At 35.6% G+C, this 27,231-nt stretch overlaps 1 protein-coding gene across 21 annotated transcripts in view; it reads left to right on the top strand.

Annotated features, from left to right (window-relative positions):
- Positions 1-27,005, top strand: part of LOC139967290 (myoferlin-like) — a 96,391-nt gene extending 69,386 nt beyond the window's left edge. For 17 of the 21 annotated variants that reach the window (XM_071970925.1, XM_071970926.1, XM_071970928.1 and 14 more), the window contains 16 exons: positions 3,779-3,969; positions 5,428-5,442; positions 6,935-6,988; positions 11,078-11,182; positions 12,375-12,506; positions 13,227-13,382; positions 14,121-14,212; positions 15,127-15,297; positions 16,258-16,403; positions 18,388-18,619; positions 19,754-19,849; positions 20,261-20,399; positions 20,716-20,815; positions 21,182-21,366; positions 21,544-21,653; positions 24,744-25,286. In XM_071970925.1, the coding sequence (XP_071827026.1) occupies positions 3,779-3,969; positions 5,428-5,442; positions 6,935-6,988; positions 11,078-11,182; positions 12,375-12,506; positions 13,227-13,382; positions 14,121-14,212; positions 15,127-15,297; positions 16,258-16,403; positions 18,388-18,619; positions 19,754-19,849; positions 20,261-20,399; positions 20,716-20,815; positions 21,182-21,366; positions 21,544-21,653; positions 24,744-24,936 (2,117 nt within the window). In that variant the 3' untranslated portion in view covers positions 24,937-25,286. Of the gene's footprint in view, positions 1-3,778; positions 3,970-5,427; positions 5,443-6,934; positions 6,989-11,077; positions 11,183-12,374; positions 12,507-13,226; positions 13,383-14,120; positions 14,213-15,126; positions 15,298-16,257; positions 16,404-18,387; positions 18,620-19,753; positions 19,850-20,260; positions 20,400-20,715; positions 20,816-21,181; positions 21,367-21,543; positions 21,654-24,743 lie in introns of all 21 variants that reach the window. The other 4 variants (XM_071970915.1, XM_071970918.1, XM_071970924.1 and 1 more) reach the window with 4 other exon arrangements.
- The last annotated feature ends 226 nt before the right edge of the window (positions 27,006-27,231 follow it).

Here is a 27,231-nt window from a genome sequence, read left to right as displayed (position 1 = left end):
AGGTTCTATGTGATCAAATGAAGACAACAACCTATAATTGTTCAATAAACAAAGATTAATGAGAAAGTAATTAACAAGTTTGATGGGATATTTGATATTTTGTAACCTGGACTGTATTTCTCCATCCATCACATTTACACAAACAGCAAAGTTTTTTAATATCTGACTTTCACTTTATGTTTTAAAATTAAACTTGACTACAGAAATCAAATAGCTAGGAAAGTTGATATGTTAACTAAAATATCTAAATAATTAATGTAATATATAATAGTAACAGACATCGATAAGTAAGGGATGTTACTAAGAACTAGAGTATCTTATTAATTGTAACAGACATTGATAAGTAAGGGATGTTACTAAGAACTAGAGTATCTTATTAATAGTAACAGACATCGATAAGTAAGGGATGTTACTAAGAACTAGAGTATCTTATTAATAGTAACATACATCGATAAGTAAGGGATGTTACTAAGAACTAGAGAATCTTAATAATAGTAACAAACATCGATAAGTAAGGGATGTTACTAAGAACTAGAGTATCTTATTAATTGTAACAGACATTGATAAGTAAGGGATGTTACTAAGAACTAGAGTATCTTAATAATAGTAACATACATCGATAAGTAAGGAATATTACTAAGAACTAGAGAATTTTATTAGTAGTAACAGACATCGATAAGTAAGGGATGTTACTAAGAACTAGAGTATCTTAATAATAGTAACAGACATCGATAAGTAAGGGATGTTACTAAGAACTAGAGAATCTTATTAATAGTAACAGACATCGATAAGTAAGGGATGTTACTAAGAACTAGAGTATCTTAATAATAGTAACATACATCGATAAGTAAGGAATATTACTAAGAACTAGAGAATTTTATTAGTAGTAACAGACATCGATAAGTAAGGGATGTTACTAAGAACTAGAGTATCTTAATAATAGTAACAGACATCGATAAGTAAGGAATGTTTCAAAGAACTAGAGGATCGTAATAATAGTAACAGACATCGATAAGTAGGGAACATTACTAAGAACTAGAGAATTTTATTAGTAGTAACAGACATCGATAAGTAAGGGATGTTACTAAGAACTAGAGTATCTTAATAATAGTAACAGACATCGATAAGTAAGGGATGTTACTAAGAACTAGAGAATCTTATTAATAGTAACAGACATCGATAAGTAAGGGATGTTACTAAGAACTAGAGTATCTTAATAATAGTAACATACATCGATAAGTAAGGAATATTACTAAGAACTAGAGAATTTTATTAGTAGTAACAGACATCGATAAGTAAGGGATGTTACTAAGAACTAGAGTATCTTAATAATAGTAACAGACATCGATAAGTAAGGAATGTTTCAAAGAACTAGAGGATCGTAATAATAGTAACAGACATCGATAAGTAGGGAACATTACTAAGAACTAGAGAATTTTATTAGTAGTAACAGACATCGATAAGTAAGGGATGTTACTAAGAACTAGAGTATCTTAATAATAGTAACAGACATCGATAAGTAAGGGATGTTACTAAGAACTAGAGAATCTTATTAATAGTAACAGACATCGATAAGTAAGGGATGTTACTAAGAACTAGAGTATCTTAATAATAGTAACATACATCGATAAGTAAGGAATATTACTAAGAACTAGAGAATTTTATTAGTAGTAACAGACATCGATAAGTAAGGGATGTTACTAAGAACTAGAGTATCTTAATAATAGTAACAGACATCGATAAGTAAGGAATGTTTCAAAGAACTAGAGGATCGTAATAATAGTAACAGACATCGATAAGTAGGGAACATTACTAAGAACTAGAGAATTTTATTAGTAGTAACAGACATCGATAAGTAAGGGATGTTACTAAACCTAGAGAATCTTATTAGTTGTAACAGACATAGATAAGTAAGGGATGTTACTAAGAACTAGAGTATCTTAATAATAGTAACAGACATCGATAAGTAAGGAATATTACTAAGAACTAGAGAATTTTATTAGTAGTAACAGACATAGATAAGTAAGGGATGTTACTAAGAACTAGAGAATCTTAATAATAGTAAAAAACCGTAGTAAGCTTGCCTGCTTTGCATAGCCCTTGTGTATATTTAGCTTCTAAATTGACATGAATTTTGCTGTGTGTACTCCAGTGGAAGAATGATCAGCCTTTCAGCCTTTCATTTGAAAAGCAGATGCTAAAGTCATTGAAAATTGATCATCAATTATAAATGATACTGAAGTGCTATACTTGCTAAATTAAGTTTATACTTGCACAGGACCAGATTATATAAGCTATATAATATATTATTACATAAGTTTACTGGATAATTGCATCCTTCCCCTGTCACATTTACATTGGAATCTCAACTATATCTACAACATACATACTTAAGCAAGGAATTACTCTCTTTTCAATTGTCTGTCTTCAAATTCATAATGTGTCCTTTACTTGAGTCACTCCCAGATTAATGTATGTCGTCCAGTTACAGAGTTGTTGACAATTAACAATTCATAATCATGGACGTTAAATATGAATGTGAGGGACTGATTTCGGTCAGCTTGCGGCTTTGATAAGCCAATTAGGCTTCTTCGCGAGTTCCTGCTTGCAGGAGGATCTAATATACATACTGTACATGCTTTGGTTGTCAGCTAACTTTCCAGTATTACATTTAAACCACCATTTTGTTTTTTCAGAAGCCTAAAATTGGCTCTTCCAGCCTCCTGGTTTGGCATTCATAAGAGTATAACTCATGACCCTCTCATTTACCTTCCGCTAAAGTTCCTGCCAGAACTAAATTATTGTGCTAACTTTGTTCCAATGTTTCTAACAGTATATATCTATAAATATATATATCTATTAGTTCCACATTCACAGAGTTATTTCATAAGTTATAACAGACAACATACTGCTACAAATGAAATCAAAGAATATTAAAATCAATATTGGTCTTTAGTTTTAGACAAAGCTCATAACTTTTGATAAATGAAAATATAATCGTAATAGGCTTTGATGCTTATGTAGGCTGATGATAATTTAAGCTAGTGTTGTAATGTACAGTCTACACCAGAATTTGAGGAGTTATGACTGGGATGTTTTGGCATGTTTGGTAAATTGTCGTGTTTGTTGCAGTTATGGAGGCTGATGTAATAATTATATCAATGTATGCTTTATAACAATAAGTTTATGTCATGTGGTGGCTATATCTTGACTCCTTATGCATGTTTTAGAGTTACTTATTGGGAATTGTTTTGGTGATGGTTAAATATTAGTTGATTATGATTATGTTATGATGAGTAATAGTTATCAACTCGCATGACTGTCATAGCTTCAGTAGTTCTAGAACATTACTTCCTATTACTGTACCAACTAGTTTCATATTTGGGTAGCTGTAAATAAAAACTTATTACTTTGAATACAGACTGTTCTGAGTAACAAGTCCACACAATCAAAGCAAACAGTACTGTGCTCCTCTCTAAGCTTCACCTAATTCATGAAATACATTCTTTCATCTCCAGTTCATTAGTTTAGATTAGTTCCCATTGTGATACTGTAGTTCACAGTTTCTGTAGCATTCCTAGTCATGTAATGCAAGTATTTAGTACATCGTCTTCTCCATCCATGCACTTGGGTTTCTATCTTGTACCCCTCTGGATCTGCTGTTGAAATGATCCGTGTGCGGCTTCAAATCAAAATCATTTCTTCATAATTTTAAGCAAACTTCAATTTGTTAGAAAAAATGAATTCAGCTATTATTTTCTTTGTTCTTTCATGATAGATGAAAATGGTGCTGCTAAACCACCAGTCAATGGAACAGGTGCAGTGACACCACCTGGACAGGAGGGGAGTGGACAGAGTAGCCAAGGAGCAGGAGAGGGGGACCACATTATCCAGATACCAGAGGAACAACCAGCTGCTGCAGGAGCAGACGCAGAAGCGGGACCAATCAAGGATGAGAAAAAGATCAAGGTTGGTGTAAATTGCTGGAAGTTGGAGCTAATAAGAGCGGTTGTAAGAAGTCTTAAATCATCGCTTTTTTTCTTCTTCATAATTCAAATGCAGACACAATGGTTTCTATAACAATGTGACAGGGTTAGAGACCATCAGAAACATGTTCAAAATGAAAAGAATAGCTGCAGTTTGATTCAGATAAGGAATTCATCACTTTTATGGTATGACAGATTAGATTTCCTGTATAATGTGTCAACCATTAGTGAATGCAACTCCAATGTTGTCCGAACATTTCTTGTGTCTTATACTCTAATTACTGTGTTACTCGTTGTGTTCTATGCTTTATTTTGTCAAGGTAAGTATGTATCCCTCATTCCAAGAATTATATGACGAAAGAGAAAGAAGATTAGAGTACACCATAACAGAAGGAAAGAAAGAACAAAATTAGCATATTTGTGTCATTGGAAGAGAAGATGACTTCATATTGTTGCCAATATTTCTTTCAGTCTCTTGTAGTTAAAAAAAAAATCATAAAAACAGCTTTGTGAAATGTGAAATGAAACATCTTTGCTTGCCTCATTCATGTCTCTCAAAGTGAGAATTGTCCCTTGTCATCTCTTTCATGTTGTGTCATCATTACTTGGTTTGGTTATGTGAATGAGTTATGTGAATGAGTCATGGTTATGTAATAAGTTATGTGTCATGGTTATGTGAATGAGTTATGTGAATGAGTCATGGTTTTGTGAATGAGTTATGTGTCATGGTTATGTGAATAAGTTATGTGTCATGGTTATGGGAATGAGGGTATTGTTACCAGACTATAGTAGGTATTTAGTATGAAAGTTACAAACATGTTGACAGTGTTAGTACTTGGTATGGTTATAATGTGTATGAGGGTATTGTTACCAGACTATAGTAGGTCTTTAGTATGAAAGTTACAAACATGTTGACAGTGTTAGTACTTGGTATGGTTATAATGTGTATGAGGGTATTGTTACCATACTATAGTAGGTCTTTAGTATGAAAGTTACAAACATGTTGACAGTGTTAGTACTTGGTATGGTTATAATGTGTATGAGGGTATTGTTACCAGATTATAGTAGGTCTTGAGTATGAAAGTTAGAAACATGTTGACAGTGTTAGTACTTGGTATGGTTATAATGTGAATGAGGGTATTGTTACCAGACTATAGTAGGTCTTGAGTATGAAAGTTAGAAACATGTTGACAGTGTTAGTACTTGGTATGGTTATAATGTGAATGAGGGTATTGTTACCAGTCTATAGTAGGTCTTGAGTATGAAAGTTACAAACACGTTGACAGTGTTAGGAGACTAGTGTCACCGACTTTAATGTGTCGTGCTAGTTGACCTTTGCCAGTCAATGCTGAGGTTACCGGGGAAGATGCAGGATTGATTGTTTGAGGTCAAGTAGTAAGATTAATCAGTTCATGTCAATCTCTTCTTACTTTTGTGATAGGAGGGTACACCTGAAGTAAGTATTGGATCTCATCAAACATTGCACTCCACACTGCTGATAAGAGTTACATTTATAGCACTATAACATCATCTTGGTTTACTTTGTTTCATTTTGTAGTGGCTTCCACAAATTTTTATTAATATATAATATATATATAACATGAATGTATATTAATATATAACATACAAACACAACAGGTTAATGTTGGTTCAAGGATTCCTAACCTTGTAGTTCCCATGGTTACTGGTATTAAGGTACTTAACATGATGTCATTAAGTACTACAGTGTAGCCAATTTAACAAGCCTGTATCTATCCTCCATTCCATTACACCCTATTGTTGAAGCAGGTAGTGAACAATGATAAAACAACGTACAGAGGATTAATATTGCAGAATTACATATATACTGAAATTAATATCCATATGCATGTGCATATTGTTGGACATGTGTTTATGAAAAATGTATCCCTCCCTCTTTACACCAGCAATATATGAAGAATATTTTGTAATGGTCATTGATTTCAATTAGTGTACAGTGAGTCAATGTGTAACTCTCACTATTGGAAGGGTTAACCCTAGTGTGACCGTATTGCTTTTGCAGTTCAAACCTCCATTGTACATAGTGGTTAAAATATAATTAATAATCCAGAATGAGCTTACATCTAAGATGGGGAATAATGGGAAATATCTGATGTCTTGCCTTGAATGAATGAATAATTTCTAGATATTTGATTTCCATATCCTCCTTGGCAACATCACACTAATACTTTACAGACAGTTCATATTCTTGTGTTTGATTTGTAAAGTAAGGTTGCTTTTAGGACCACAGCACTGTGGGTTTGATTGTATGATATATTGGCATCATTTTTATCCTGCTTTATTTGTAGAATTAGCTACTTTTATGTTTCAGTTAATTTCCTGTTTAAGGATGATTTAAGGCACAAAATTAAGTTTGATATTATACAGAACCTTAAACCTTAACGTTCAATATCACTTTTATTTCCAAAGAATTACCCTTTAAGGTGCCCAAGGTTCATTAATTATTGTTTTTTTTACACAGAACAATGAAAGGGGAAATGAAATCATTAATCAAGATTTATGTGGCCTGAAATATGACATTTAAAATGTATCACAAATCTGTTTAGGAGATATGGTGGTTGATTCCATCCTTGCTTGCTCTGTTGTTAATGAAAACTATGTGGAATGCCACTTGGTGGAAATATTAAAATTGATAAAACAGTCACAAAAATATTAACAATGACCTGGAGGGGGAAGCAGAAGTTAGCACCCAGTTGTGTTAGCAACCATTAGAGAATGTATCTTTCAAACGATTGATACCTTTAAAAGCTGGCATAAATATGGAAGGACTTGTTACATATCTATACAAGACTTTGCCTTAAATCATCCTTTTTAATAATTGTTAAGTTTCATTAATTTCATCCGAGCTGTAAAGTTTGCATCCTGTTTATTCAATCGCTGCAAACTTCCATTCTCTCACCGCACCACAGCTCCCAGGTTTGGGTAAACTCGGATCCCTTGTCGGGAAAACACAGGAAGAGGAGGTTTGTACATGTCGCAATGTTCACAATGCTTCAGTGAATGGTTGTAACAGTGTCTGTTGCTTACAGGAGAAGTTCATCCGCTACATGAATTCCCTGTTTACTTACTTTGGGTTATGGCTTACTTATTATGATATTAACATGTCAGTCCACTCAAATCTCATACTTCATAATCACTGGTGGGAATTCAGTAGTGATCACCCACAAACTGGATGAACTTCACCTTAGATGTGCCTAGATGTGCCTTCCATATTTTGTTGCTCTCATATCCTACATACAGTGTATCCTGCTGCTGCAAAGCTAACTATAATCCATTTTTGTTCTAGCTTAGACCAGTAGGTTAGCAGTTTTATATCTAGGTCATGATCATTTGGATAATCTCATTGTCTTATGTCTTATTGTTTGATGTATTGTTGTTAGATGGTCAGTATTATGTGGTGGTAGTTGTTTAGATGAATTCATTAAGGTTCTACTCTAACATCCTTACTAACATTATTAACTTTTCAATCTTCTCTGCCTTTGTTGATGGTTGTTCCATTTAAATGGAAGTCAGTCAATGTGTACATTATTTGTATTGTTAAGTGGATTGGCACCTTAGTGTTCACCCCTTACCATCCAAATGTAACAAAGCGTTCATCCTTACCACCTTCCTTATTGTTTGTTTGGTTTTAAAAGAACATTAACCTATTATTCACTGGTTATTTTTTATTATTTGCTGGTCTTTTGTAATTGGATTCATTTTTGTTCGTTGAATATTCATGAGTTACCAGTACCATCTGGCATAGACTCAGTAGAGAAGGTAACTTAAGCCAAGAAATAAAAAAATCTCAGCACATTATAAAATTATGATTTTATTATTTTATATTTCCATTGATTTTAAGAACATTAATGTAAACAGGTAGAGATGGACACTCTAAATCCCTGTGTATTCAAACTGGGGATTGCGACCCATTGTAAGATAGCCAAATATGTTTGAAGGGTGACCAAAAAATAAAGGCAATAAAAAAGAGACAAATTGTTTCATAAGTTGCAAAATACACAACATTGTGGAATCAAACACCCTTAATCAATATAAATGTTTGTTACATGTGGGGGTGGGGGGAACCTTCTCCCTGTTGTATGCTCCTTCTCAGGCCACAATGTTCAACACTGGAGGGTTGCAGAGATCATGATGGTGCAAATTGGGTCACAAAATCAAAGGGATTGAATACCAGGGCTATGTACTATACTGTCTGTATTAGAAAGTAGCTAATTAAAATAGATTGGAATGGTGCAGGTTTTAGTTGCGGCAAAGAAAATTAATAACATTAACTGCAATACTAAACAAGTGCCTTTCTAAATGCAAATCTCTGTAAACTTGCTGCACATTATACAGTGTATAGTTTTCACAGGAAGCTTTGGTATGCACAATACAGCAGCTGTTTAAATTTTGCAAATCAAAAAGATGCCTTGCCCAAGAAATGCCATGACAATGCCCTTCAGCAATATTTATGTGGTAGACTGGTTATTTAAAATATTTTCTTGTTCTTTATTGTTAAATTTGTTTTTCTTGTTGAAGTTCAAAGGAATCTGGTGTTGGCAAAAAAGAGTGCAAAAAGAGTGCTGGTGTTGGCATGTGTGCGTTATAAGATCCTAACATGTCATTACCACAAGTGTCAATCACTTCTTAAAGTTGCAAAATATTAAAAATGTTGGGACATTTTTCTTCATTATTTTTAAATGAAAGTAGCCAAGTCAAGTTAATGACTTGCATTGAAAAGGAAATTTCTTGTAAAGCATCAAAATATATTGAATTCAACCCAAAAAGCTTTGTTGGAAAAGATATCTTTAAAACCTATATGCAATGATAGCTACATTACACATCCGTCCCTGAAATTTAATTTTTAAGAATACATGTATTAAGTTGTGCAAGGAATCCATTTCTATAAATGCTGTTTGCCAGATAGAAATTACAGTAGTTAGAGGATTGTCAAGAAATAAGATTCTCTAATTGAGGATTATTCTATAAATCCCAGCACAACTCACACAGAATCTGATTAAATTCATCTCTTTACTAGTCAAGTTAATAAATAGTAGACTCTTATAATAGAGATTTCCAACTGCAGCATGTATAGTGAAAAAAGCCTTTGTTTGTAGAAACTTAAACGTGTATTTTTTTATTTTGCCATAAAAAGGCTGAACATTACAAAATATCCATAAACAATGTTGGAACAAGCCTACCAAGTTTCCAAACAACTGAATAGTATTGGCATAGGCAATTTGCTGCAACTCCATTTCTAAATTAAAATATTCCAACATGATGATACCTATTTTTTGCGATGATCTTAGGACTCAGTGTCCAAACATCTAGAGGTTTATAATCAGATCACAATTAAATGCTGTTTTGGATTCAGTGATTGTTTCATACTTCTGATAGTATAAACAAACATTGTTATTATTACATTACATCAAGAATTAACAACATATTCTTACATTTGTGTATATCATGTTGTCAGTAGGACCTATAGTGTCAGATAATATACATGTATATCTATATGAATGTATATGTATTTATATGTATGTATATGTATAATATATATTGCACCACCATGTACAACTACCATGTAAATAGATTGAAGGTCATCGTATTGCCCCTAAATGTGCTAGGAAAGTGAGATAATGGTAACTCATTTCTTAAATGTTAATGAGCATTTTATTGCCACTCTTATAATTCACACCATGATACTTAATTGTCTGTTATCGAATATTCCGAAAGGGCTGTGAATAATTTACTAGGAAAATACTTTGAAATCCAAATTGAAGCAATTTTTAGGCTGCCAAAAATGTTTGGTAAATACTGATGACCGTTAGTCTTCATAAATAACCAAAGCACCCATGTGATCAATACTAACACATCATTATGTGTACTAGTATTAGGTACACATCTTTATGGGTTTTGGTGGGCCACATTCAGGGATTGTCCCAGGTGTTAAGTAAGATACATTTGTTGCATGTACTTCCAATTCCAGGGTTGGAAACTCATGTAGCTAATAATATCTAAAGCAGCTTTCATGGTAATGATGTTTTGGTTCCTTGCTGGAAGCAAAGGAACCTATGCAGTCAGGTCTGTGTGTGTGTGTGCGTCTGTCACCCTCACTTGGGTCTACGGTAACTCGGCAACGGAGTGATGGATATTTGTCATACTTGCTATGTTACTGTATTATTTTTCTGCTGACCTTATGAATATTAATGAGGTTATGGGGCCAAAAAAAAATCTTTACATTGCATTAACTCTGCAACCTTTAGTCAGATTGTAACCAAAGTTGGTATACAGTTGTTGGTTAATAGCTGGTACATGTAGGCCTAATTTCTTTGGGACCATTCTGGGTCCATATTTGGGCTGGGTAGGTCCAAAAGTGATTTCCAAATCAAATGCATTTTAGGCCAAATTTTTGGGGCAGAATTTGTGGGGCCCAATACGGGGCCATTTTGGCCAACATATTCTTTTACATTACAATACCTTTGCAACCATAAGTCAGATGTAGCCAAATTTGGTATACAGTATAAATATTTTGGGACCATCTGGGCCCATGTTTGTGCTGGATGGTCCCAAATGTTATTTCCACCTCAAATGCATTTTGGGGCACATTATTTGGACTCAAATTTGTGGGGTACAATTGGGCCCACATTTTCTGTACATTAATAACTCTGCAGCCTTCAGTCGGATTGTCGCCAAACTTGGAATACACTTGTTGGTTAATAGCTGGTACATGTGGCATAAATATTATGATATTGGGTGATGACATACAATACTTTATTATTTCACTAAGCAAGGAACCATAGTGCCCATTGGGCTATTGTTGATAGATATTTGAAGATCAAATATTTAGAAACTTTTAGTTATCATAATTTAAAAAGTGTTGTGGTTGAGCAACTGGGTTGTTCTAGATTTTGCTAGGGTAGAAGCCATGCTAAATTTAAATTTAGAAAAGATGGGTTCTGTAGGGATTCTTACAGCAGAGTTAATCTGTTAAATGGAGACTATTAGAGAGAGAACCTGATTTCTGCATGCAATACTAACACTGATTTATTGGCTTGGTGATTACTTAACAGGATGTTGAGAACGAGGAGATTGACTGGTGGTCCAAATACTATGCATCAACTGATGAACCAGAGAAGGCAGGTGACTACTTGGAGAGAGGGTATCAGAAGTTAAATGTAAGTGGGCACTCTTGTTTCTCACAAGACAACCCCTAAAAACTTAGAAACAGTAATTTCAACTAACTTTCATCATGTAATTATGACGTGTTTGTGTCAAATTTTGTGTACATTTACTTGCATAGTTATGGTATAAACAAAAATTGCTTTGAATGAAAGTTAAAACAAAATCTGGGAAACTGATTTTCTTACCATACATTGTATTCCATGCAAACAATTTCCCCCATGAGGAAATGCATTTAATGACTAGATTTAACAGTATAATTGCATAAATATCAGTTCTGTTGTGTACAAACTCTAAGTCTGGTAATACATTTGCCTCTTAAACTGTCTAGACTAGTTATGATTAGTACTTAGCTGTACCTGACAATTCATCATAGTAAGCATGTATCCATAATATCCAGTAATGAATACCCTAGCATGTATCCATAATATCCAGTAATGAATACCCTAGCATGTATCCATAATATCCAGTAATGAATACCCTAGCATGTATCCATAATATCCAGTAATGAATACCCTAGCATGTATCCATAATATCCAGTAATGAATACCCTAGCATGTATCCATAATATCCAGTAATGAATACCCTAGCTGATAATACAGTACAAACATAGTATTGTATTGTAAACATGCTTGCATAACTGCACTAGGATTGAATGTTTGTAAAAAAGAGAGTAATGTAGAATATGGAAACAAATGGGAACAAGAGAAAGATTAAAGAATATTAAAATATCCTTATGTTACTGTTTGTGAATGGAAAGAAGAAAGATTTATAACATTAATGTGCTTCTCTCTATACACATGGTGTCCATCCTTACCATCTGGTTCAAGAAACCTAATAATGGAATAAACGGTATATAAGACATACCAGTCAGTCTGTTGCTGTGATGATTCCACTTGTGGAATACTAATAGTAACCTCCAAATTGATTGAGAATTTCTTCATAAAATAAAAGTCCTGAGTGTTGAAAAACTGTGTTTTAAATATTACCTTCAAGCTGTTGTTAGTAAATGGAGAGCTCGGTTTTGATATCCTTATAATCAACTTATTGATGGGACAGTTGTATTTTTAAGTGAAGATGTCCTTGTCCAAAGGTGATGTGTTGATAAGAGATCTAACATATTTTGGTATGTGGTCATATAGTAGTGCGGTGCATTCACAATGTTTCCCATGACCCCATTGGCTGCAGCTCTATGAAACTTCTCTAGAGAAAGTTGGCGAGTACGACAACTTCAAGGACTTTTGTTACACCTTTGAGCTTCAAAGAGGAAAACAGGATGACGATGATGATGAGGAAGAATCTCATGTCGGAGAATTCAAGGTAAGAAGGAGAACAAATCTATTTAATAACCCTGGAAAATTGTGTGGCTTGTTGAGACAAAAAACAAGTCTCAAGTACCTGTGCATCTATGCAACACTTTTGACTTAATTTGTTGACATGTAAAGCATATGATGTCACAGATTTAGTATCCTTAAGCAGCAAATTATGGACGGTCTTAACAAATCTTACAACAAATCAACTGCTATTAGTGGTGAGCAAAAGCAAAGACTTTATTAATGCCAACATGATGACGTGATGTCAACAACACTTGATATCAGATACTTTGTTCGTTGTACTGAACATTAATTAGTAGTGTGCTGTTACCAGTAGTGAGTACCTCAAACATATTCCTTAGTAGGGTGTTGTTACCAGCAGTACCTCATGCCCCTTTGCAAGATACTCCTTATGTGGTACTGTAAAAGACTACTTTGTGGAAGCAGCAAGGAGTGAATGTAACAGGTCTTAGACCTAAGTATAATCAGAGCTGTTTACCTTAAAGTGTTGCTCATTATGTGTGCTCATTATACACCAACCAGAACTTTGTCTGGCTATCATGGTCAGTTTTTACATTTGCGAGCCTTCCATAACTTTTGACGGTGGAAACTCTAAAACTGTCTTCTGAAATAGAGAAGGTAACGTCCCTCAGAAGGAGTTCTTCTTATTTTGTAAAGTATAGTCATAATTGACTGCCGGCACTTCTTCAATTTCTTTGTTTTACAGGGCCTATTCCGCATTTATCCCCTACCAGGGGACCTCAAAGCTGTAATGCCTGGTAAACAGTTTGTACAACTACCTCCTTCAAAACCTGTGGAATGTTTGGTCCGTGTTTATTGCATCAAGGCTATCGATCTTCAGCCCCAGGATGCAAATGGTTTGGTGAGTCTTATTAATTAGGCTCAACTGTTTGCTCAGTAATTGCATCACTCATTCTAGTGAAAAGTGACCTTTCATTGAAGATTATTTGTTTTAGCAGTAATTTTTGTTATAAGAAATTTCATTAAATTTTCTTAATGCTCTCATTTTTTACATTGGCTGTTGAATGTTTCAAGAACCCTTGTATGAGATGTTGAATTCACATAACCACATTACCAAGTAACAACACTGACAGTACTGACATTGTTTTAACAAAGCATACTGTGCCAGAAGTATTTGATAATATGATATGGAGATGAATAAAAATGGCAGCTAGAAAAAAATTGCACATTGCTATTAATAAGAGTAATCTTTATAGCATAGTAAAGTACAGTACAGTATAGTATAGTATAGTATAGTACAGTATAGTATAGTATAGTATAGTATAGTGTAGTGTAGTGTAGTGTAGTGTAGTGTAGTACAGTACAGTACAGCACAGTATAGTACAGTACAGTATAGTATAGTACAGTACAGTACAGTATAGTATAGTATAGTATAGTATAGTATAGTATAGTACAGTACAGTACAGCACAGTATAGTACAGTACAGTATAGTTTCGCACAGTACAGTACAGTATAGTAGACCACTTATAAAGTGCCAGTAATAACAAAATACTCAACTGTGCTGTACAATAAGATCACCAGGGAAATGCTAAGCAACAAACATTGTAACCGTTTTTCATTCATTTACTCGTAATTACAGTCTGATCCATACCTGAAGATGAGCCTTGGCAAAGTCAAATTCACAGATGAAGACTACTATATTCCAAACACCTTAAATCCAAGCTTTGGAAGGTAAGACTTAATGATAGTATAATTGGGGTATCTATGAACTACAAAGATAAACTACCCCATCATTCTTGTATTTAACATAGTTACCTGTACTCCCCCTATGGAGTGTACTATTACTCTGGGCAACTTGGAATCTAGTATAGGTACAACCACGAATTACATGCTTTCACTGGTATCAAAGTGATTGTACTTATACTCATACTGCTGTATACATATGTAATATAGGTTACCAGTCAAGGATGTGAAGCCCTGGCTGTAAACATGATCACTCACCATGCTTAGATGAACTTCAAAGTTTGGGGGGTAGCTTCCCCTTAGTCGTTTTTGGCTGGTTCCATTGATCATAGTTGTATGACAGGTGCCCCTTAATGAGTACAAACCCTAGAATAGTTTTGGTAAAGGTCATTTAAGGATGAAATGGCATCTTGATGCCCTTTAGATTCTCAGCTGCATTTATTATTCTGCAAGTTAAAGGTCATTTCAGGTCACCAGTGGCTAAAATATTATAATGATGTAAACATGCTTACTCCACAACTGTCGCTTCCATGAATCTCCTACTGGGAGTGGTAGGTGCCTAGAAAGTGGAATTAGCCATCTTGGAGTTTTGGTGCAGGTCGGTTGAGGTCAGCGGAGGTCAAAATCTTAAAACATTGTATCAAATCAGTTTAACTTCTCTAAGAGATGACTTTGAAAGGGAAAACCCAAAGAATGTGTTATTTTTTCATTTCTTCATTGGCAATACCTCTTTTTTACAGGAAAGTTGAAAATAATTTAGTATGGCTTCAATAGGTCATGACGGATGTTATGTAAATACAGCCCACTATGAATCATACAGAAAAATATATTACAAATATAAATCTTTGTTACTTACAGGAAAAACAAATGTTTTGCACCGTTTATTTTGTCATCTTTTCTAGGATGTTTGAAGTGAAGACTTTCCTACCGGTCCATAAAGATCTGAAGATCACAGTAATGGACTATGATCTGCTCTCAAAGGACGACATCATTGGTGAGACGTACATTGACCTAGAAAACCGTTACCTATCCAAGTACAGGGCTACTTGTGGCCTTCCTGCTGCCTACCACATGTAAGTCATGTCATCCCTGCTATTGTATACTAACCTTTACCCTTTAATGACTTCATATGCTTAGTTTGTTTCATACTTACCTTTACGCATAATGACGTTACATGCTTAGTTTGTTTCATACTTACCTTTACCCTTTAATGACTTCATATGCTAGTTTGTTTCATACTTACCATTACCCTTAATGACGTTACATGCTTAGTTTGTTTCATACTTACCTTTACCCATAATGACGTTATATGCTTAGTTTGTTTCATAACTACCTTTACCCTTTCTGACGTAATATGCTTTGTTTCTTTCATACTTACCTTTACCCTTTAATGACTTCATATGCTAGTTTGTTTCATACTTACCTTTACCCTTATAGACGTTACATGCTTAGTTTGTTTCATACTTACCTTTACCCATAATGACTTTATATGCTTACTTTGTTTTAAACTTACCTTTACCCATAATGACGTTATACCTTGTTTGTTTCATAAGTACCTTTACCCATAATGACTTTATATGCTTAGTTTGTTTCATACTTACCTTTACCGACAATGACGTTATATGCTTAGTTTGTTTAATACTTACCTTTACCAATAATGATGTTATATGCTTAGTTTGTTTCATACTTACCTTTACCCATAATGACTTTATATGCTTAGTTTGTTTTAAACTTACCTTACCCATAATGACGTCATATGCTTACTTTGTTTTAAACTTACCTTTACCCATAATGACGTCATATGATAGTTTGTTTCATACTTACCTTTACCCACAATGACGTTATATGCTTAGTTTGTTTCATACTTACCTTTACCGACAATGACGTTATATGCTTAGTTTGTTTCATACTTACCTTTACCCATAATGATGTTACATAAGTACAAATATATCTGAACATTGCCAACCCTCAATCTATGTCTGGTGGCCTTGCATACTGTGTCATTTTACACACATTTCTTGCATTACTCTCAGTGATGGACCAAACCAGTGGAGAGATGCTCAACTACCTTCCCAGATTCTTAAGGATTATTGCACAAAGAATGGTCTGGCAGAGGCGGTCTTCTATGGAACAAATAAACTTACTTTTGATGGCAAGATGTACAATCTTGAAGATTATGGTGAGCATTGAATAGTTAGATGCCATAAATAGCAGCTAGGCCTACATACCCATCAACAAAGGTATGGTTGTATGCTTAGGGAAGCTGAGATCAGGGCTTAGTGAAGCCACAAACGCATAGATGATATCTGCTAGTCTTACTTACCCATCAACAAAGGTATGGTTGTATGCTTAGGGAAGCTGAGATCAGGGCTTAGTGAAGCCACAAACGCATAGATGATATCTGCTAGTCTTACATACCCATCAACAAAGGTATGGTTGTATGCTTAGGGAAGCTGAGATCAGGGCTTAGTGAAGCCACAAACGCATAGCTGATATCTGCTAGTCTTACATACCCATCAACAAAGGTATGGTTGTATGCTTTGGGAAGCTGAGATCAGGGCTTAGTGAAGCCACAAACGCATAGATGATATCTGCTAGTCTTACATACCCATCAACAAAGGTATGGTTGTATGCTTAGGGAAGCTGAGATCAGGGCTTAGTGAAGCCACAAACGCATAGATGATATCTGCTAGTCTTACATACCCATCAACAAAGTTATGGTTGTATGCTTAGGGAAGCTGAGATCAGGGCTTAGTGAAGCCACAAACGCATAGATGATATCTGCTAGTCTTACATACCCATCAACAAAGGTATGGTTGTATGCTTAGGGAAGCTGAGATCAGGGCTTAGTGAAGCCACAAATGCATAGATGATATCTGCTAGTCTTGCATACCCATCAACAAAGGTATGGTTGTATGCTTAGGAAAGCTGGGATCAGGGCTTAGTGAAGCCACAAACGCATAGATGATATCTGCTAGTCTTGCATACCCATCAACGAAGGTATGGTTGTTTGCTTAGGGAAGCTGGGATCAGGGCTTAGTGAAGCCACAAATGCATAGATGATATCTGCTAGTCTTGCATACCCATCAACAAAGGTATGGTTGTATGCTTAGGGAAGCTGGGATCAGGGCTTAGTGAAGCCACAAATGCATAGATGATATCTGCTAGTCTTGCATACCCATCAACGAAGGTATGGTTGTATGCTTAGGGAAGCTGGGATCAGGGCTTAGTGAAGCCACAAATGCATAGATGATATCTGCTAGTCTTACATACCCATCAACAAAGGTATGGTTGTATCCTTAGGGAAGCTGGGATCAGGGCATAGTGAAGCCACAAATGCATAGATGATATCTGCTAGTCTTACATACCCATAGACCAACAAAAAGCTTATCCTTAAATAAGATTCAAAATTACTGAAGCTCTAATTAGTTTTGCAGAGTGGAAATAAGTTGCTTCTACTGTAACAATGAAAGTAGATATGAGTTTAAGAGACGACTGACAGCATTCTTCACTAACTAATGATTATTTCTTTTGTTCAGTCTTGTTTGTCTCTCTCTTTTGTTTTGTTCTTCTGACTCTCTAGGCTTTGAAGGCTGAGTACTCAATCTTTTTGTGGTTATAAAGCGATAAAAAATTACCTCAAAATGTTTGATAAAGACTGGTTAGGAATTATACTAGATAAGTAAGCAGTGTAGTCCAGTTGTTAAAAACTGGAAATCTGTACGGCTTAGTAGCCAAGTTAATATCCAAATGGCTGATTGAGATTTTAGAAAAGCAAGGATCTCTGCGAGTGATTATACTAGCTATAGAACTTTAGCAAGAGGCATTCAGAAAAGTCTATTAAATCTGCATGTTGCAGTTGAAGGGTACATCTCTGAGAGAAGCTCAACGTAGTGCTCTTCTAGACAAGTTTTGAGTCAGTAATATCATGTAAGAGGACTAACATTATGTATTTATACACCATAATTAATTTAACACAGGGTCTTTTGATCATAAATCTACTAAAATAAATTAACTGAGATGAATTATCTGTGCCTGAATTAGAAAACATGTGTTGGGTTTTTTCCTGCCAGATGTTTTGACCAAGTTCCCTATTGGGTAAATATTGGTCTAAGCCAATGTGATTGTACTATAGCCATTGTTTGTGTTTGTTTTGCTCTCAGAACCAGCTGGTCATATCAACAACCCCCATGAAGGTGAAGAATCTGAGAGGCTGGCTCTCTACGCTCTCAATACACTTCCTCTCGTCAAGGAACATATCGAGACCCGTCCTCTTTACAGTCCACTGATGCCTGACATTGAACAAGGCAAACTACAGATGTGGGTTGACATCTTCCCTCTGTACATGGGAGCTCCCTCCATTCCCGTAGATATCACACCAAGACTTGCAAAAAGGTCAGAGTTCATCATCTTCTTCCTGTATAGAGGGAGTTATTACTATGCAGTTTATGATAACTTTGCAAACCTCACGGCAGAAATGTTATATAACAATGCATTATCCTATTGATTGTGTGTTCTCTCACTAGTGTATGAATTGTCCTCTTGTAAGTGTCATGTACATGTTATGTTATGTAAGCTGACAAGGTGGTTGTGATCACTCGAAATGTTTTGAAATGTAACATAAGAGCAAAAGAATAAGCTTGAAAGCTTGTCCACCCTTGAATGTTCATTCATTATAGATGTTGCTGAATTCCAATTACTCTTTCAAAATAGTTTAATCTTGGAAAATAAAGATAGTTTCTTATGTTCCTTTATCTCAGGATGATGACTAGATCAGACTTGAATCAAAGTCAGATTAGATCACCATGTTTGATATTGTAAGACAAGGTGTGAGCTTAGACCACCATGTTTGATATTGTAAGAGAACGTGTCAGCTTAGATCACCGTGTTTGATATTGTAAGGCAACGCGTCAGCTTAGATCACCGTGTATGATATCGTAAGGCAACGCGTCAGCTTAGATCACCGTGTATGATATCGTAAGGCAACGCGTCAGCTTAGATCACCGTGTATGATATCGTAAGGCAACGCGTCAGCTTAGATCACCGTGTATGATATCGTAAGGCAACGCGTCAGCTTAGATCACCGTGTTTGATATCGTAAGGCAACGCGTCAGCTTAGATCACCGTGTTTGATATCGTAAGGCAACGCGTCAGCTTAGATCACCGTGTTTGATATCGTAAGGCAACGCGTCAGCTTAGATCACCGTGTTTGATATCGTAAGGCAACGCGTCAGCTTAGATCACCGTGTTTGATATCGTAAGGCAACGCGTCAGCTTAGATCACCGTGTTTGATATCGTAAGGCAACGCGTCAGCTTAGATCACCGTGTTTGATATCGTAAGGCAACGCGTCAGCTTAGATCACCGTGTTTGATATCGTAAGGCAACGCGTCAGCTTAGATCACCGTGTTTGATATCGTAAGGCAACGCGTCAGCTTAGATCACCGTGTTTGATATTGTAAGACAACAATTGAATATCTGTGACAATGTACTGATCAGGCCTCATGTCTCAATTCTATGTCTGTTTCAGGTTTGTGCTACGTTGCATCATCTGGAATTGTCAAGATGTGGTGCTGGACGAAACAAGTCTACTGGGAGAGAAGATGAGTGACATTTATGTCAAGGGGTGAGAACCAATCACTTTTTACTCTCTTGCCTTTTATGTATTTAAATACAGTTCCAGAATTAGAAGTTCATTGAAATTCTAATAGTTGAGGCTTGAACTAAGTTTGTTGAGGTTTTAATATGGACTCTAGACTGTCAGTGAGTGACAATTTCCTATTTATTAACTTTTTTTGTAGCAAGAATAATGACCAGTAACTCCTGCACAGCAGACATGTGGACAACTTGTCACAAACAGCTCCTGCTTGGCTAATAGTAGTGCATAATAGCTAGACAACTACCTTGTCCTGTGTACCAATCAGATCACATGTCTGAATTATATCCTGCTAACTAATGTTACAGTATTCAAATAGCTGTTCTCTTTATCAGCCATGTTGTTCCAATATGCATTAGTAATGGTATGTTCATTCTACAGGTGGATCCAAGGCATCGATGAAAAGCAGAGAACAGATGTTCATTATCGTTCCTTGAATGGCGAGGGTAACTTCAACTGGAGGTTCATCTTCCCGTTTGATTACATTCCTCCCGAGAAGGTCATTGCCGTGAAGAAGAAGGTCAGTTTGGGCTGTGAAGTATTAAACAGTTAAAGTTAAAGGAATGAATGAAATTTTTCTCTCAGAAACTGGAATGTACACTTTTCCATGCCATGAATGTTCCTTAAATTGCAAACATGGATGTTATAGACTTAATGTAATAATGTGATTTGTGTGAACAGTGTCTACTGCATACTGGGAAGTAGCAGAATGTTTCGGTTAATGTTCAATACCTGATGCAAATGCTTGCTTGTATAATTTGAATATTCACTGTAACATACATTGACTATCAGGCAACTCAGTGCAACTGTTAATGCATTGTTTTTCATTATTCTAGGAACATTTCTGGAGCCTTGACAAGACAGAGACAAGACTACCACCTCAGCTGAATCTTCAAATCTGGGATAACGACAAGTTCTCTTCGGATGACTTCCTGGGTGAGTTTCTACACTTTGTGTAGACTTGTGACGATAGTGAAATGTTTTGTGAGGTATTTACCTCGAAGGAAGAATATTCTTCATGAACCTGTGTTGGATTACTAACTTAGTTATCACCTCTCCCCTGTTATCTTAATCCTGTTGTTGATTAACTCTATATTCATATTTCTTCTGTATATATGAAAGCATCTGTACATCAGTATGCGACACTGATAAAGTTAACAAAATAATAAGTTGTACATTTTACACTTCCATTAGCATGGAATGCATCAGTGGTCTTCCAACCATGCTAAACTAGTAGGATTCTACAAGCCATTGTCAGGCAAAACTGAGGTGTTCATCAGTTGTTAATGTTTTTTCCCCCAGGATCTTTGAACCTTGATCTAAATGCAATGCCTAAACCCAAGAAGAAGGCTTCACAGGTGAAGGAAACAGATATTCCTTACCCAGAGAATGAGAAACAACCAGCCTTACACTCACTCTTTGAGATGAAGAGGGTCAAAGGTTGGTTCCCATGCATTGACGACACAACAGGGGAGAGACTAATCGGTGTAAGTATTCCCCAGATGCTATGTATCAAATATAAAAGTGAAGGTAGTAATAGGAAATGGTTGAATCTTGCTGCTATTGTAATAAGCAGAAGAAAGCAAAGTTATGGTTAGTGCTGAAACTAGAGGCACCCATATGCAAGAATAAATGATAAAATATGTATTTGATTCCATTTCTAGGGCAAAGTGGAATGTGAGTTGGAGATTGTTGATGAATTGGAAGAATTGGAAAGACCTGCTGCAAAAGCCAGAGATGAACCTAACGCCAACCCATCCTTGGATCCACCCAAGTAAGTGATTGCTATTGTTACCCATGCACGCATACTAATTATTCTTAATTGCATTCTTCTTGTTGCATCTTTAATTAAGATAAGGTATTCCTAAAGATAAGACGGACATTAAGAGTACCATCCATACTTAACATGTATATGAAGGTACCATTCATACTTAACATGTATATGAAGGTACCATCCATACTTAACATGTATATGAAGGTACCATCCATACTTAACATGTATATGAAGGTACCATTCATACTTAACATGTATATGAAGGTACCATCCATACTTAACATGTATATGAAGGTACCATCCATACTTAACATGTATATGAAGGTATCATCCATACTTAACATGTATATGAAGGTACCATTCATACTTAATATGTATATGAAGGTACCATTCATACTTAACATGTATATGAAGGTAGCATCCATACTTAACATGTATATGAAGATACCATCCATACTTAACATGTATATGAAGGTACCATCCATACTTCACATGTATATGAAGGTACCATTCATACTTAACATGTATATGAAGGTACCATCCATACTTAACATGTATATGAAGGTACCATCCATACTTAACATGTATATGAAGGTATCATCCATACTTAACATGTATATGAAGGTACCATTCATACTTAATATGTATATGAAGGTACCATTCATACTTAACATGTATATGAAGGTAGCATCCATACTTAACATGTATATGAAGATACCATCCATACTTAACATGTATATGAAGGTACCATCCATACTTCACATGTATATGAAGGTACCATTCATACTTAACATGTATATGAAGGTACCATTCATACTTAACATGTATCTGAAGATACCATCCATACTTAACATGTATATGAAGGTACCATTCATACTTAACATGTATATGAAGGTACCATTCATACTTAACATGTATATGAAGGTACCATCCATACTTAACATGTATATGAAAGTACCATTCATACTTAACATGTATATGAAAGTAGCATCCATACTTAACATGTATATGAAGGTACCATCCATACTTAACATGTATATGAAGGTAGCATCCATACTTAACATGTATATGAAGGTACCATTCATACTTAACATGTATATGAAGGTACCATCCATACTTCACATGTATATGAAGGTACCATTCATACTTAACATGTATATGAACACGTACATTATTATATACATTGCTTTACTTCGTCACCCACTTGAAAGCTTAAATTCCACCATTTGTTTTGTTGCTTTCAAGACATACATACATGAAACAAGAAGGTCTTCTCTATTTGTGACAATTGCATATATTCTGTTCCTCACATTGTGATATCTTGTAGAGTGTAGTAAATGTAACCTTCAGAATGTAGACATTATTTGAAATTGTCTGATAAATGTTGGTATTTTCTTCAAGAACTTACCTTCTACACACTTTCCATGCCATTGGCAACCAGCTCAGAAGCAAAACTAGCGCTAACTATAAACCAATCAGCATGACAGTATGCTTGTGTCTGTACTGCTAATGTGTGCAGTGGTGGGCTGCACACATTCTACTCAGCTGTTTACACCTAGGCTTAGAGTGTGGTGGGACTAAGCCAATCTCCCAGGGGTCATGTTTCCAAGAAGTTCTCCACACAGAGGTCCCAAAGTCCTTTCCCTGCACCCATCTCCTCTGTTATTTGCTAATCTATGTGACACTCCACAAACACATCTGAATATCACTGGCATGTGTTTCCATTGAAAAACAAGTCAACTTTAAGCATTGATACCCAATCATCATTGGGGAGGGGGCATGGGTGGGGGTGGGTGGGGGGGTTGGTGGGGGTGGATTACATGCTTGTCAGCCAGACGGGGAGATCTCCCGGTAATGATCATTTCTCACAAGGGACATGGCATGAAACTTCATAGAAGATCTAGATAGACTGGTCAAGTCTTTGTCCTGAAAGCAAGGAGTTCCTCCATTTTGTTAGTGGTGTTACTTATGTGAGAACAACTGAACTTGTGGACCCTGCCCACAAACAGGTTCTTTGGTGGTATTGAGTGACCATACCATGGCACCTTCCTTAGCTACAGGTTCTGCTAGACTAGGTGCTGCTTGATCTGGTATATTAATAGTTGGTAGACAATTCACTGTTTGTTGAGGGCTGATGGCGTGGGGAGAAAAGAGTACTTTGTTCTGAAGGTACAGTGCTACCTCATAAGTATCGCCACCGATCAAGTGGGGATAAATGTATGAATAGGTAATTCATTGAATGTTATCACACATAAAAGAGACAACACAAGTGTCATTTTCACAACCACAAACTTGAATAGTAATAACTACATTAAGTCATCCATTATCATTTTGTTACATACATTTGTAAATTACTGTTACGTGTAACATTGTTTTGTAAGGTTGAGCAAGGCTTGGAGGGTTTGTCTGCGAGGGGATGGTCGATATTATATTATTATATTATGTGAAAGATATGATACCAATGGGAATAGTAATAACAAAGAGTATTTGATTGACCGGATGGTGGAGAGTAACAGGAAGGAAATAGCCACCGTGGAAGGGCCAATCAGATGGGTGAATGGTATTAATTTAATGTACAATATTATATCAGTATAGGGGGAAATGCTGCATCATTAGACCCCATAATAATCGCTGTAGTGACTAAAGTGGAACTGATGTTGGTATCAAGGGCATCTATTGTTCATTAAATACAAGATTGCTTTTTCGAGGAAACACAGTCCCCCAAAATGTCGCACCAAGTTTAATGACCGAAGGGTCCCGTGAAAATTTCTGTTCTGTTTCTCTTTGATGGTTCATCAATACTTAAGTTCCATATGTAACAGTGGAAGAGTTTACCCAACATGAAGGTGTTTATGCAGTTGAGGGTATGGCCTCAAATGCCAAAGAAAGTTAAATAGAACTATCAAAATGGTACCAGACAGGATTCAACAGCCTAGACATTGTCACTGCTTGTCACTTACATGCTTCTGTTTGAAGGGAGTGTGTCAAACAGAAGTTCAAGGATTTCATATTGTTTTGCTCGTTGTGCATGTGTACATTCCCTGCATCTTCATTCACCCCATCTGCATCTCTCATTTGTGTCATATTCAGACGCCCCGCCACATCGTTCTTCTGGTTTACGTCTCCGTGGAAGACGCTGAAATTCATTCTCTGGCGCAACTTGAAGTGGTACATCATCGGCTTCTTCATCATCTTTTGGCTGATCCTGTTCCTGGGTCTGTTCCTCTACACCTTCCCTGGAGCCGTCACTACCGCAGTCATGAGCAAAGCCATACCCGGATAAATCCGCACTCGCATCATTCTACTAAAATGATTTTTTTTTTCCACAAAATATTTTTTTTATGTGCTTGAATCTAGTTAATTTTACAACATGACAAACTGTTTGTCATGTGACATTTTGCTTGTCAACCTGCACCCATGACCACTCTCTAAATCTTCAGATGCTAATAACTGTCAACATCTGATGTGATTTACTGTTTATCGACAGACGACCAGCAACTTCATTCCTCTGGATCACTTCCCCGTGGAAGTCTCTCAAATTCATCGTCTGGAAACGGTTCAAGTATTACATTATTGGCTTCTTTCTAGTTGTTTTGATCATTCTCTTTGTCGGTTTGTTCCTGTACACTTTACCTGGAGCTGTTAACACAGGCATTGTGAATTCCATTGGCTAAAGTCAGTATCATCTCAATGTTAACAAGCTGTGTAACTGTTTCTGAAATGTTCTCTGTGCCTGCACTGCTCAAAAAAATGACATTGAAAAGAATCTGTTCCCAAACAGATAATCCAAGTCGACTTGGAAGTGTTGGAAGACCTTCTCCTCTACTCTATTCATTCATTCTTGGTAAATCAGTTGGTTTATGTTAGTCTGTGACAAAGTTTACTATCAAATAAAAATGTGTACAGTAGTATTAAGAAGATAAGGGTGCATGAAAAGGAAAGGGGAATGTAAGCTTTGTTGGTACTCTGGCTTTCAAAAGGTCTTCAAAGAGAATTTGAAGCTTCTACTGTATGTAATAAGAGGAACAATTATGATGGGAACCAATGTAAGAATGTTCCACACTACGTCCAAACAGTATCCAGCAAGGATACACACTCAGAGATTTATGAACATTTTAATGCAATTGTTTGAGCTTTGTCATTGACAAAGATGGAGGTGATCTTACATTTCAGAATGTGTGCATTAGAAACATTCAATTGATAATCATGTCACTTTATATTGATAAGATTATTTGTGTATTCCAATAATATCAAGCCTTTTATTAAATATTAAGGATGAATTATGAGTCGATGTGGCCAGTTCATGAAGCTGCTGAATTAATATAACTCTTTGTAGATTTATTTAAGGATTTCAATTATTAACAAGTCAAACATAATTGAATAAATTACAAATTGAATAAATTGCAAAAAAAATTACAAGTCAATTATTTATAAGTCAAACATAATTGAGTAAATTACAAATTGAATAAATTACAAATTGAATAAATTACAATGAAAACTTTGGTATGAACAGTATCGGCCACAAGGTATGACAATGGCCTCAAAAGCTGTCAAGATAGGTTCTATAGTTTGCGGTTTTCTTCAAGGTGGTTTTGAAATGTGCAGATGACTGCAAGGCTTTTGAAGTATTGATTCAATGTAGCAGGGCTAGTAATGGTGACAGGTGTTAATGTGCTTTAGGCACTCCTTACATTACGGTGATTAACGTCAAGGAATTTATGTATTTTCTTCTTTTTTTTTCTCTTTCATTTATGTAATCAGAGTAGTATAGATCAGAAATATTTTTGTTTATGTAATCAGAAGAATTGTCATATTGTTATACTTTTCTGATTTGGATTAGTTTAGATATACCATATTTTATCTCATACACTTACAGCAATATTCAGTGTTACCAGTAGAAGATATATAATAATGTAGTTGCTTCTACAGTAAGTATATTAAACCACTCAAAGTGCCTGATGAACTAAACTACTGCCCAGTTGCACTACAGACTATTAAGATTTATTGTGCATTAAGGGTATATGCTGACTTTGGAGTCATTAATATTAATATTGATGTATTTTTCAATTATTACATATAAGTTTAGTTTTCCATTGAAACTATAAACACTGAATGAAATTTGTTGTAATCATGCAAAAAGAATCAAAGAATATATTTTAGCCGGTATTAAATGGAGATATTGCAAATTAACTTAGCTTTTCAAAAGTGCCTCTATTAGTTTCATTAAGTAATAGCTGATTTATTGTTATCTTTTTGTTTAGTCTTATGTCTTGTGCCTTCAGTAAATGAATTCTAATTAGGGTGAATTGTTTTGTATTACAAGTATTACAAGATTGATCAGCATGAAAATAACTGTTGTTGCTGTTGTGTTTTCTCTGTTTTTTTATGTCACTGGCCAGAAACACTTTCTTCCAACCTACAGGAAAGTACCTTCCCTCCATCAGTCAACCACCAGATATGTTAGTTTCGCTTCCTACACACTATCCTATCATGATGTAGTCCAGCAAATCTAGGGTTACCATACATGGTAGTCAATCAGGAATGTCCCATTTTTTGGCATGGAAATTTATTCTTCCCA

Source organism: Apostichopus japonicus, chromosome 5 (genome assembly GCF_037975245.1).
Source record: "Apostichopus japonicus isolate 1M-3 chromosome 5, ASM3797524v1, whole genome shotgun sequence".
NCBI lineage: Eukaryota > Metazoa > Echinodermata > Holothuroidea > Aspidochirotida > Stichopodidae > Apostichopus > Apostichopus japonicus.
Note: the sequence above shows the minus strand (reverse complement) of the source record. Positions and strands in the feature narration are given on the sequence as shown.